We start from the raw sequence: 12,985 nt of genomic DNA, 5'->3' as shown, positions 1-12,985 counted from the left end.
AACCCTGGCTTTTTGCGTAGAAGGCAAGCGCGATAACCGCTAGGCCGAAAGCGCTTTTTTTATTTGTCGGTGTAGATATGTACATTACAAAAGAATCAGACTGTTAAATTCACTTCATGAAGATCACTTATGCGCAATCGTAAAATTCAAAAATCCTTCAAGGTCTTAAGTACGTCTAGAATTGGCAGCCAATCAGGCGCACAAACCAAAGTGGCGTATACAGATTTTAGTGTTCAGATAGATTCTGTGGAATACATACGTACGGGTCGGGCATCCTAGGGCCACGAGCGCGCTGCCTACTTGGTCAGCTGCTCGCGCGGCAATATGCGAAGCTGCTCTTTCAAACCGGCGCCCAAGCGGTGAGAACAGGAAAACTTGAGTCAGTTTGTTAGCACAGACTGGGACAACTCCCCGCCTTACTGAATGACAACTTAATCTAAAGTGCAATGGCTCCCCTTTTATTTCCTCACTCTGCAGGATTAAAAATGTCACCTCTGAACATATATGTTTTTGAGAAGAAAGCGACGCGTAGGCAATCACAACACTTTTGGCCATACGTCACGGGATTGCTTACAAGGAGCCGCAACGTAAAAAAGACTCTCCCGTAAGCCTAAGCAGAGCGGTAACCGACGTTTTATTGGGGGCCTAGATCGTTCAGGGTCTTTTAATTTCACATATGGTACCTGGAAGGCGCCTCCCACTGGTGTATTTAGCGTCTTATCTCGCACATACATACGAAGTGGTATCGAAGTGGTAAACAAATGACGTCACAGAAGCCAGAGTGTCCTGCTCTCAGATGTCGCGATCCTGGCGGTTGATCGTAGAAATGCTGGCAAAAAGCACGAGCCAACGCGAGCACCGCTGTGTCGCGGCCTCCCAACTTCTGGCTACCGAAGTTTAAATGGACTGCCACACTGGAGAGCGATCTCCAGTAGAACAGGCGACTGGCACATCCGCCACCGCTGCTGGGACATTACCAGGATCGCGGCCTACAACAGCACGACACTTGTATGAGGTTATCAGGCGGAAATCGAGGGACCACTTTTTTGCGCGGTTTAAACACACCATTCTGAGACATGTCCCAGACACCGTTGTTCTACTGAATTTCCAAGTGAAACGGTTACTGCCGCTCTGCTGAGGCTTACCGGAGGCTCCATTTTACCTTCGTATTAGCTTCGAACACAAGTACGCTTGTTGTGTAAATAACTGCGATGTTGTTTGTTTAATAATAGTGAATTTGCGGTTAATTGGCTGTTGACCTAAATGGTAAAGGAGTAGCACAAAAAAGCCGAGACACAGAAGAAGCAAAAACAAGACGATGTTCCGTTTGGGAGGTGACTATCTCAGGTGCGGAACCAGGAGTCGGAGTTGTGGCTCGCTGACCGCATAGCCCCGAAGAAACAGGCCTGGAGTGGGATTTGCAAGTATAACTTTTATGTACCGACTCAATATACAGATAGCGTGGTCGGCTGGTTAATCGACGTCTTCGGGCTTCCAGAGGCAATATGATATAGCCCTCCGAGGGCGGGAAGGCCCGCTGAGCGAGAGGACCCTTCCCTGGAGTTCGAGTGTTCACGCGGTGTTCGAATTGCGGGCGCGGCTGTTGCGATTGCGCTCAGTTCTTTCAGCGAGGGACAGATGAAGTATACCGTAGCCGCTCTTGCCATGCTCCGGTGTCTGATCCAAGGTGTCGACGCGTTTGCCGTTTGAACTAAAACACAACACCGAAAGACCCACACATCCAACGCACAGACATACACACGCACACCGGCGCTTCTCCTTGCGAGGGCTGGCGTTCCCAGATCATCTCGTGGCTTCCGTAAGCCTTTCCTTTTGTGTTTAAGAGCCCTCAGCGAGGACCACCACCGGCCCGGTGTCTCAAGGGCTGGTCTCGGGGATCTGAGCGTGATTCTGCCTAGCGTCGTTGGCCCGTGCCAAGTCGAACGCGATTAGAAGCTTCGCTGCCGTTGACGACAGGTGAAGGCCAACTCCAGGACGGAGCCAAGAAGGTAGTGGCAACAACGAGCGCTAACTTGCCACTAAAAGGTTTATTGAAAAATTGCAACGAGCAAACGTATCGCACACAAGTCACAGTTGTCTTGAAGAGTAAAACTACCCAGCGTCCATACAAAAAACTGACGAAGTTACCTTCATAATTAAAGGCGGCAATATAAATAATGTCATGATTTATGCACGCGCACTACAGAATAAACAGCATCATGATGTAACGGGAAGGGCGCATAAATTGTATGAAAAACAAACCGCAATACGGAAACATTTTTGGTTTCCCTACGCAACCAAAAGACACACAGGGCCTACACCCAACCGATAATATCGTACTAATTTTTTATCAAACGAAAAGATGCGATTTAATACACCAGCGTTGTTCACAGTGGTATAGAGGCTCTTCTACCATCCCCTTTTCCAACCTTCCTTTACTACATCCCGTCACATGCACGCCGTTGAAAAGAGGTGAACATCCGCAAACTTTGTTATGAATTGGCAGCTGTGAACCTAAGCCATTGATAAGTGAGGCCGCGTGCTCTCGCAATCTGTCATCAGGATAGCATTCGGTTTGAGCCATATACAGCCTACCACAACTGAAATGGACTTTATAAACTGCTTCACAGGCAAAGGGCAATGTTACTGGTTGAGACCCAAAACTGGGCTTTCGATTGGTCCTACCCGGTGACGTGGTATTGTGTTATTTACAGCAGTGCCCTTTTGACAGAATCTTACACTTCAAATCAGGCTGCTACTCTGCTGCCCTCCTTTAGTATCGTTTGCGTCTTAGTTCTCGGCAGTTTATCTGTTGAGGATTGCGGGGTACCAGAGATAGTGTGCTCACAAACGACGCAAGCTGGTATTTAATGCTAAAGAGATAATGAATTCTTAAAGAGGAAGCTGTTACCTATGCTCCAGGTGAATTTAGCAGGCTTGGCACTCATAGAAAATAGAAACACCTAAGATTCAAGCATCGAATGCATTTTCTTTTTGGCAGGAAATTTTGTATAAGAAAATGTATCGTTTAACGTTCTGGTATCGTAAAACCTTCAATCAGGGGTGACCGGAACTGGAATATCTTTAAAAAACAGTTAAATTACTCATCATAAAAAATAAAAAAAAACTCACGCCTTTATGATTAAAACTTAAGTCTAAAACAGAAAAACAAAATTGTGAAATGCTTATGTTGTAATTGTATTTTCTATAGAATTGCCTCTTCTATATCTAGCTTAACTTGCCCTATGGGCTTTCGACTTCACATTAAAACACAACATTTGTGGAATCCAATTATTATTTTTCTTTAAAACATTTCCTAATGAAGTCACTTTTTTTTTTAACTTAGGAAACGCAGGATACTGTAGAATGATTGTAGAAGGCTAAGTCTTTGGATTTGATCATTTCTAATGGGGGGCTTAAATCGCCCTAGAAATTGGAATCAATTTGGAACAAGGGTTAAAAAGTTGACCCTTCCAAGGCGTATCCCCCCTCCCCTCCGAGTGTTACTTACCGTTCAAGCTTGCCCGTATAACGTTTTCTAGCGGGTAGTCAGTTTGACTTAGAGCTCTCACTTGTACTGTGGGATTCACGCTGAAATATAAAGAAAAATTAATTACCAGCAAATTAAATTTTAAAATGTATATATTGTCGGCGCCTCGTTTTATCGCACGAATTACGGTCGCAGCAGGACGAGGACCACCTTGGTTTTCTGCCTGTTCTAACGCCCCTCTCTCTTTCTCAGCCAGTGTTTCTTTGCAATACGAGCTAGATGACAAGGCCTGTATCTTTCCCCTCATACGTCATCACTAGTGGCTACATGCAGTGCCGCTTGCCTCGAGTCAGCATCACCGCCTGCGCCTCTTGCAGTATCTCACAACCAGCGTGACCCTAGCACGCGACGACGGTCTAAGATGGATTCATCTGGCGCCCTGCGGCGACTCACGTCGAGCGTCAGCGTATTTGCCGCCTAGGGCGGTTCGGCGATCCGTAATGGCGTAACGCGCCGGTGTTGTCTTCTTGTTCTAGGCGGCATTGCTCTTTCGGCACGTCGAGCACGCGCTTGCATATACTCAGCGCATCGCCGCTTCTCTTATGGCGAATTCCACTGGTCGTTTTGGAGCTCGCCGGGATCGACTTTTCTGGAGCGAGCCATTTATCTGGGCGATCGGGATCGAAACCGACGTGTTTCACAGGTCGTTTTGGATTAGCTCCCGCTCCAGATCTCGATCTGGATCCGAGAAAAGTCGCTCCCACAATTTCGGCGGATTCAACCGGAAGCCAGACGGGCCAGCCCTTGCCGCACCCGTGATTTCCCTCCTCGTGGTGCATCTCGCCTGATCTCACCCATCTCGCCTCAGAGGAAGAAGCACGTCGCGGGCTGGGCTCCTAGATTGTCTCGACACCAGAAGAATTCATAATGGCCGCTTGCTTACGCTTTGGCTCGACAGCCAGTTCGTTTTCCAAGAAGGAGAAGAGAAGTTATTTGCCGCGCTACGGGGATTCCGGAAATCTTTTGCTAGAAGCGCCTGAGTCATTCCTGCCGCTCGTGCGGCGAACACGTGTTAGCGCCGCGATTGCGAAAACGACTTCGAAACAACCGCGGCGGCCTTGGAAAGGGGATTCCCGGGCAGTTGAATGACGGGAAGGCATCCGCCGATCCCGGAGCAGTGGTCATGTTCAACTGAGGATCCGTAGGCGGCGCGACCCACGTTCGGATTGTGTGCTCCAGTCCGGATCTGGTCAACTGATCCCGGCGCGCTCCAAAACGCCCAGTGGAATTCGCCATTAGGTTATCTAGAAAAAATGAAGCCGTTCACAACTCCCTGTAACGCCGAATTGGAGCGCAGCACTTGAGGAGGAGGATGGAAGGGAACTGAGGGGAGGGTATACCCCTCCTCCTCACCTCGTCATCCTGCCTGCTACTCCGCCAGGGGGGACATGTGGCCTCACGTGGCCCCCGTATGGTCACGTGACCCCCTCTGAGGTTAGGTGACACCCCTTGAGGCCACGTGGCCACCGTGAGGTTACGTGACCCCCCTGAGGACACGTGACCCCCCTGAGGCCACGTGGCCCCCGTGAGGTCATGTGATATGACGTGACCTCGGGGGGGGGGGGGGGTGTACGTCACGTGACCTCACGGTTACGCCGACGGCGACGGCGACGCGACGCCGCTTAATGATACGTTTACACTTGCGGATCCGCCAGCGGATCCGCCCAACTTTTGCCGCTGGGGCGAAACGCTGGGCGGAAAACGCGGCGGCGAGCCGTATAGGTCCGGGATCTATTTCTGCCGCCGAACGAGGCGTTTCGCTGACCGGATGTGACTTTCTTGCGCAGCGCGACGCTGCCTACGTCACGAGTACGCGTTCTTCCGGGAGCAGCAACGCCCGGGAGAGAGAGAGCCGAGGCGGAAACTCTCGCGCCTTCTCGTCATATTTGACGGGACGTTACGGGAACCGCTGCCGCAGCCGGCGCTGCCGCCACTGCTCGAAGGAAATAGATGTAAACACAACCCGCTCGTCGCCGCCGCCGCCGGGAGCGGATCCGCTCCCGCGGCAGCGGATTTCTTTTCAGGTGTAAACGTACCATAAAGCGCGGTTCAAACAGACTCGGAATACGGAATCCGGGGGCCGGAACCCGTGCTGACGTAATCCCTTCCGGCCCCCGTTTACGGCAGCTGACCGAGCTGACTTTACGGTTTGATTTGAACGGCGCGCGGCACTGGCCCCCGTATACGGGAACTGCCGTCACGGCGGCTCCCCAGGCAACCAATCAACGGCTGTCGTCAAACGGGGTCGTCACGGCTTGCGCGGGCGCGCTCCGTTTAGATCGGCATTGGCGCGTCGCTTTCGTTCGTGATGGCGTCGTCTCGGCAGGATCCCGGCTACGAAGCTCGAATTGCCTCACGTATGGAGCTTTGTGTAATGAGGTACGTCACAAATGCAAGAACTATCAACTAACGTCGGCTGACTACATTCGCGGCTGTGTGTGAGCAGTACCTGCGGAGCGTGAGGAAAAAGAAAAGCGAAACGCCGACCGCGAGCTCCTGAAGTCTCGAAAAACGCTCGGCGAGTATGCCACCATCCTGAGACATATCTACAAAGACCCCGACGGCCGGGTCTTCTTCGAGTGCTTCCGAATTCCACGAGCCAAATAGGGTGTGCTGCTTATTAATTTGGATTATTTTCATGTTGTATATCAAGTGGCGTTCCACGTGGGCCCGCGTGTCGTTTGCAGGAATACTCACGTGAAGCGTGCGCTCCCGCAGTGAAACCACGCTTATATCATTTTAGACGCGGCAGGATCAAGAGAGCAGCTCTCGTAACAGTCACACTCTTGCCAGATTTTACTCTGTCTATGCTATAAAAAAGAGCAATGGCAGGCACATGTGCAGCTCATACGACACACTCTGTTCACTAAATCTGGTCACGGTATTTTGCTCCTTTGAGTGCATGTATGACGGAAGCACAGCCGGCTTCCTCGTCCTTTGTGCTAGTTATGATGTGTGCTTACAAGCTGCTTGTGAGTGAATTCTGCACGAAAGATCGCTCTGCAGAACCCAGGGACCAGCCGCTTTAGCGATCATAAAGAAAAAGCCTTAAAATTCGAGAACTTTTTGCCGTTTCAAATACGATTCGTCGCCTGTCAGAGCGCACCGCTTCCCCAAATATACTCTACGAGGGTGCCGCCGTCTGTTGGCGCCTTCAGAGAGGCTCGTTTTGCTGACATTCCGGACGACGGACCAGCCACCGAGGAGCGAGCCAAAGACAGTGACGGTCGTCGCCTGTGAGCGCGCAGGCGGACTTTCAAGAGGGTCGCATCGCAGTCATCGGCAGCCGTGTGACACCCATTTGAACAGCTTCACAGCGCGCTCCACACCGTCCCTCTATCAGTCGCAGGCCTGCCTTCACCGCACTGTGGCGTCCGAAACCTGAAGCTATTGCGCGGGAGCGCTGGGGACCACCATGCGGAGGCACTCCATATGCAGTCACCGGGGCCGCAGAGCGGGCTTATGAGCAGTGTTGTAGGCGTTACCAAAAAACAAGTAACGAAATACGTTACTTGGAATGAAATGAACGCGTTGTCGACCTACGTTACGTCAAAATAAAAATAACGCGTAACCGTTGCCGTTATTGATAAGAACTGACGCACGTTAGTTTGGCGTAACCTTTTTAATTATGAATTAACGCGACTTACTCTCCTCACGTTACAGGTATGCCTTTGCATGTGTGTTCTCAAAAAACATGAGGTCAATACAGAAATTCAATATAATTACCGCATATATTTCTAGATTTGCACCTAGTTACTCAGAAAAAGAAACGCAAAAAATCGCAAAAACAAATATAAAGACGCTTTGCCGCTTATAAACACGAAAATACTAGAGTATAATTTTGCTCAAGTCTTGGGAAGATATTTAACGAGTAAGGTTACTGTCACCCGTTAGTCCGAATAAGTAACGTAAGTACTGTTTTGAATAACTAACGAGTACGTTACGACGTTACCTATAAAAGTAACGCTTTACCGGTAACACCGCTACAAATAACGAGTTACCGCCAACACTGCTTATGAGCAACTTTGGAACTGCCGTCAAGTGCGCACTCCAAAGAATATCCCACTCTGATGTTTACCCAACACTTGTTGCAGTCCACGAATCTTTGAACGCAAAAGCACTGCGCCACGTTTTAATAAAAATAAGATATGAAAACGAAGGTGAAATTGTGTTTGGTCAATTGCAGATATTTTAGCTGCCATCGCTGATAAAAAATAAAAAAAAGAGGTTTTGGGTGCGTTGTATGCGAGCTTCTAAAAACTTAAGATTGCTCGGCGAACTTGGTGCTGCGAGGAACAAGGTCAATGTCCTCGTACGCTTCGCTAAACTGCTTTATTTTAAAAAAACGTTATCAGAAAGTCGTTTCGTTATTTCACAAATTTTATCATTTGCCAAAGGTCTCACAGGCCACCACAGTTAGCGCTCAATTGATGACGTCATATACAAGAATTTTGCCGACAATAGTAAGAAAACTCAAAAAGCTTAACGTTTTTTAGCTGTTTTTTTCTTTGCTACCTCTCCAGACAAATTACAAAGTGGCGATAGTCAAAAAAGTACCCGTGAAAGGTGCAAATTGCCCTTCTGCTAACTTTATGATCGGGATCAAGGTTTCCACTCGGCTCTGTTTAGTATGAAGTGGACTACATGACATGAAGCCGATGAAATTACCGTTGGTTTTGTCGGAAAAAAACTGTGTCTTTAAGCCATTTTTTTATACTTAACGGCTTTATAAGGACACGTGAGTATACGAGCGAGTTGAAAGTGACATATTTTTAAGGGCGGTAGACAAACTTTGAAGGAGAATTGCCGCCCCGTATCAATATTGCTTGTTTTGGGGCGCCTTTCTGAAGGGCAACCTATTTTCAGTGATGACAAGATTTGTGTACAACCACCCCATGATATCAGAATCGTAATGCGTTTTTGTACCTGCGAAGGGTACGCTGCTGTTCTTAGTTGACGTCGAAGGTTACTGTGTTTGGGCGTGTCAAAATCCTTTGGTAACGTTAATCACTGTATTCCACTGCGTGAATCATAAGTTTGAGTTTAGGGAACCTTTTATTCACTACTGTCATATATGTTATCTGGACTGTCACCGCGTGTACAAGTGCGTCGGGAAGTGAATAACCTTTGTTTTCTCCGAGCGGGGGTTCCACTGTGTTCTGCGCTTCGCCCCTTTTATTTATACTTCGTTTCAGCTTCAGTTTGGGCGCAGCCGACGCTACGAGCTAAGGGGACCAAAAGAAACCGTTTTTGTTTGTGATTGCTTCAGAAACAATAGAACACGTACATGAACACGACGAACATCTGGATGCTATCCTTTTAACGCTGTCTGGATGGTGCCATCAGCTGGTAACGTCGGCTGTGTATGCACATAATGTAAAACGAACTATAACTTTTATGTCGACGTTCTTGTTTCTCTCACTTCTGGATGTATGTGTAATCAAAACGCTGATGACACTTTGCTAGTTTTTTGGCATATAAATTTTGATAGCGCCCTTAATAGTTTGGAAACTAATGTCAATAAGGTTAAGCATAGGCATAGGCATGTAATCTTTTGAAGGTCAATTCGGGGAGAGCTAAGTTGACGCTCTTCCGTAATCCTCTAAAATTCGGTTTCATAGACACGCCCTTTCTCTTGCGCGGTGTAGAATATGCTCCGTATTTGTGATGGTATTCAATGGGTCGCTAGCACAAAGTACGCAGGGCTTATGAATGAACACATATACTGGAATGAGCACATGGCCCACAACTGTCGTGCCTTGCGGAACGTGTCCTTTCTCCTATATAATAATGAATTTTTGTTTCCTTTGCCGTCCCAAAGATTCTAGTTCGTGCCTTGGCGTACACTGTACTCAGGTACGGGGTGTCAGTGTTTGCTCACGGCGCAAGGCTGCGGCATGCCGAGGTAAACAATATTCTCAAATGCATTTTGAAACGGGTGGCCTATAAGTCAGTTTTCTCTAACAGCACGAATATTTTCAGCGATATCGAAATGTCAAATTTGTATCGCTCATTCCAGAAAGCAGTCCTACTCCAGTATTTTTGAACGTAGAACTCTCGTTTCGTATGAACCGTCCCGCACTTTAAGACAGGCCGCCCGTTTTAAGCGTCATCACTGTTTCACGAGGTATGGGATGGGAACTGAAGCTTATTATGTTGTGGATATTTGCAATCAGCTCCTAGCTTCTGCCTTCCTTTTAGATTCCATGACAAAACTAAAAAATGGCTCCGCTGGTGTATGTTGGACAGAGTGTTCGTTCGATTTCCGGTTCTGAATCAGCCTTGAATTCAATGTTTTTCCTGATGTTGAATTTGTTTCTATTGCTCTTAATTTAACGTGTTTTATTTGATTTGTATCGTTTTATGGCTGGCTTGTTTTTTTGGTGATTTCCCGGGTGGGATCCCACGATCCAGTATAGGATTTGCCGGAGCCGTCAGCGCTCCTTAACCACTGCTCTGGCAATAAATATTATTATAATTTTTTGTTATCATCATAATATAATTATAATATTTTGTTTGTAATAATACTATTTATCGTAAGAATAATTTTAATTATAAGCGGCGAATATTCTTTCAGATATGGTATCACGACCAGGGTCCCTCAGAGGTCGGTGCTGCGGCCTCTATTTTTTTGGTCAATAACGTGTCTAAGATTATCTCTAATTGTTTAGATTTGCGATATGCAGATGATATTAAGATATTTCGTGAAATTCGCAGTGCCAGTGATTGCAGGATGCTTCAGGAGTATGCATGTTCATTCTATAATTGGTGTATGACTAATAACCTCATCTTAGATAAGGCTAAAACTAAAGTAATGTCCTACACGAGAAGAACGCACGGCACATGTTTTGCCTACAGTATTCACTCAGAGGTTCTAAGTCGTGTTAGCGAAGTTGGAGACCTTGGTGTGATATTTGTTTCTTCTCTCCGCCTTGACGCACACATAGATCACATGAAAATGTTCGCCTTGCGTACTCTGGGTGTTGCCGGTCGGATGTCTATAGAGTATTTTCGAACCCGAAAACGTTCTTTGTTCTCTACTGCGCGTTGGCTTGATCACGTCTGGAATACACCTCGGTGGTCTGGAACAGCATCTGTCCCAGCACTAATTACTTCAGGCTAGAGCGAGTGCAAAATAAATCCCTGTCAATCTATAGACATAGGTACACATCGCGACACTGTTAGCACGAACACGACATCGACGCATTTTCGCATTTTACTTCTAAATAGTATTAGCGAGCACAACATTATATCGCTTACATTATAGAACTAAATGATCTCTCTCCGTAGCAATAATAACTTGGATGACAACTCTTGGTTTCAACGAGGAAAGCTGGAAAAACCGGCGATCGCTTGTTCGCGCTAACAGTATCGCCTTCTGTACTTTCGCGATAACTTATGCTTGTTATGCAATGGGTGTTTAATAAGCGCCCTCCATTTTTTTAGCTAACACCAACGCCGTGAAAAACCTGATCTTCATTTTTCCTTCAAGCCATTCACGGCTTTACTGACTGTCCTGACTTGCTGGCTCAAATACCCCTTAGGGTTCCACAGACGGCGACCCGTGCGCCTATTCCTTTTTATGTTCCAGTCGCGTCAAGTGTACACAGTCCAGTGTTTCGTGTGCGAAAGGCCTATCCTGGTCTTCACTCTAAAAAAAGGGGGTGTAGACGTTACACCCCTTGTCACGTATACGACACCCCAAAACTTCAGTTCCACGTACAGCGCGCTGACGTTGCACTGACTGCCTCAACTTTTCGAGAGGGTTGATGACGGTGCGATATAACATATTAAACAGCTAAAGTATGTATCATAGTCTACAGGAAAATAACACAGATATTTTGCAGTTGTGCCTAGGAAACCCCGATAAATTTTTCGCAGTCAGTCACACTTACATTAACTATTTTAAAGATTTGTACAACTAGGCTATCAAGCTGCTCGTGAAATTTGGTAGCGTCCGTTCAACGTCAGTGCGCTGTACATCCAACTGAAGTTTTTGGGTGTCGTATATGTGACAAGGGGTGTAATGTCTACGCCCCATTCTTTTAAAGTGTTGCCAGTCACCTGGATATCTCTTGTGGAAGTAAAGGTTTTTTTAATACTTGTGCCTGTTGCATGACTCCAAATAATACTTTCGTGGAAGTTTGTCGTTGATGGTGTTCCTTAATTCTGCTGAATATGAAGGTGTCCCTGTTTTTTTAGGCACATATCTCTTCACTGATTGTATTGCCGATGTGCAACTTTACCTCATTATAAAAGTGTTTATGTCTTGTACTAATTCTTTATTGGGTTATGCATTTACCACTTCATGTGTGTTAAGTATAGAATGTGTTTGGGTCTGCTAGTACTAAAAACGAAAGTTCGTTCCTCGGCACCAAATAAAGCCGATTTTTGTTTCTCGATTCTTGATTATTAATATTATTATTATTTTTTTATTATTATGCCAGTACAAACACCGACATGTTCTTCATGAGTACTATAATAAACATTGCTTGATTAATTATTATTAAGATTAATAAAGTACTTACTATTTTTGTTCGTTTAGATCGTACAATGTGATTCTGTAATTGGCGGTTTTGTTTGTTTTGTCTGTGATATTTGCTGTTGCGTAGACACATCTCTTAAAAACATAAATTTGGGTGCGAAACATTAGGAAGTACGCATTTTTCGATGTTTCTTCCAGGACCTGCAAACATCGAAACAAAACATGTCATTATTTCTCCGATTATTACGACAAGAAGGATGGTAGGGCCAAATAAAAAGGCACCCACTCAGATTTAAGCATTCGTACACTGTTGAGAGTACAAATCAGGTGTTTCTCCACTTTTTATCACAGCGAAGTAACGCTCATGCACGAAGTAAGGAGCAAATCGAACACCTGTATATTTTTCATTGGTTTCAACATGATTACAACGTAAATGTGGACGGGTCATTGCATTACTGACAAGCGCGTATTTGTTTGGCCGCACAACATAAATATGGGATATAAAAAGATAAATTCTGCACGGACACAGCGAATCTTAAACATCTCCAGGACGCACAAAAAAGGCACGATTTTTCCGTAGTACTAAAAGGTATAACCCAAAAATTATTTGGCGTTTAGCCATCCATGTTTCTAAGCGATGACAGTTACTGAGTGTCTAGCGCTCCGTTGATTATGCTAACTCCTAGTTCAGACTTTTGTTGTTTGTTTGTTCTTTTTGGGTAAGAAAATAATAGGGTAGTTCAGAAAATGCTCGGGCGATAATGGAAGTTTTTTTTTATTTCGTACTCTTTTATTTTGCGTCTATTACGGCTGTCTATGACAATTATATGGCAGGTCTTGTGTAACAGAAATGGTTATCGGTCTTGGATGTAACGGTGACGGGGGGGGGGGGGGGGGGGGGGCGTGCGGCTTCCTGTGGTGACCGCTAAGCTGGTGGCACTTTCAGCAAA

The 12,985-nt window shown here is 46.3% G+C and overlaps 1 protein-coding gene across 1 annotated transcript in view; it reads right to left on the bottom strand.

Annotated features, from left to right (window-relative positions):
* LOC120850088 overlaps window positions 1-12,985 on the bottom strand; it is a 47,539-nt gene that overhangs the window by 22,478 nt on the left and 12,076 nt on the right. Inside the window, exons 2-3 of the mRNA XM_042293892.1 lie at window positions 12,079-12,236; window positions 3,512-3,591 (exon numbers count right to left, since the gene is read on the bottom strand). Of these exons, the coding sequence (XP_042149826.1) occupies window positions 3,512-3,591; window positions 12,079-12,236 (238 nt within the window). The remainder of the gene's footprint in view (window positions 1-3,511; window positions 3,592-12,078; window positions 12,237-12,985) is intronic.

Source organism: Ixodes scapularis, unplaced genomic scaffold, assembly GCF_016920785.2.
Source record: "Ixodes scapularis isolate PalLabHiFi unplaced genomic scaffold, ASM1692078v2 PGA_scaffold5__190_contigs__length_132052651, whole genome shotgun sequence".
NCBI lineage: Eukaryota > Metazoa > Arthropoda > Arachnida > Ixodida > Ixodidae > Ixodes > Ixodes scapularis.
The sequence above is the reverse complement of the archived record's forward strand: the minus strand, read 5'-3'. Positions and strand labels throughout refer to the sequence as shown.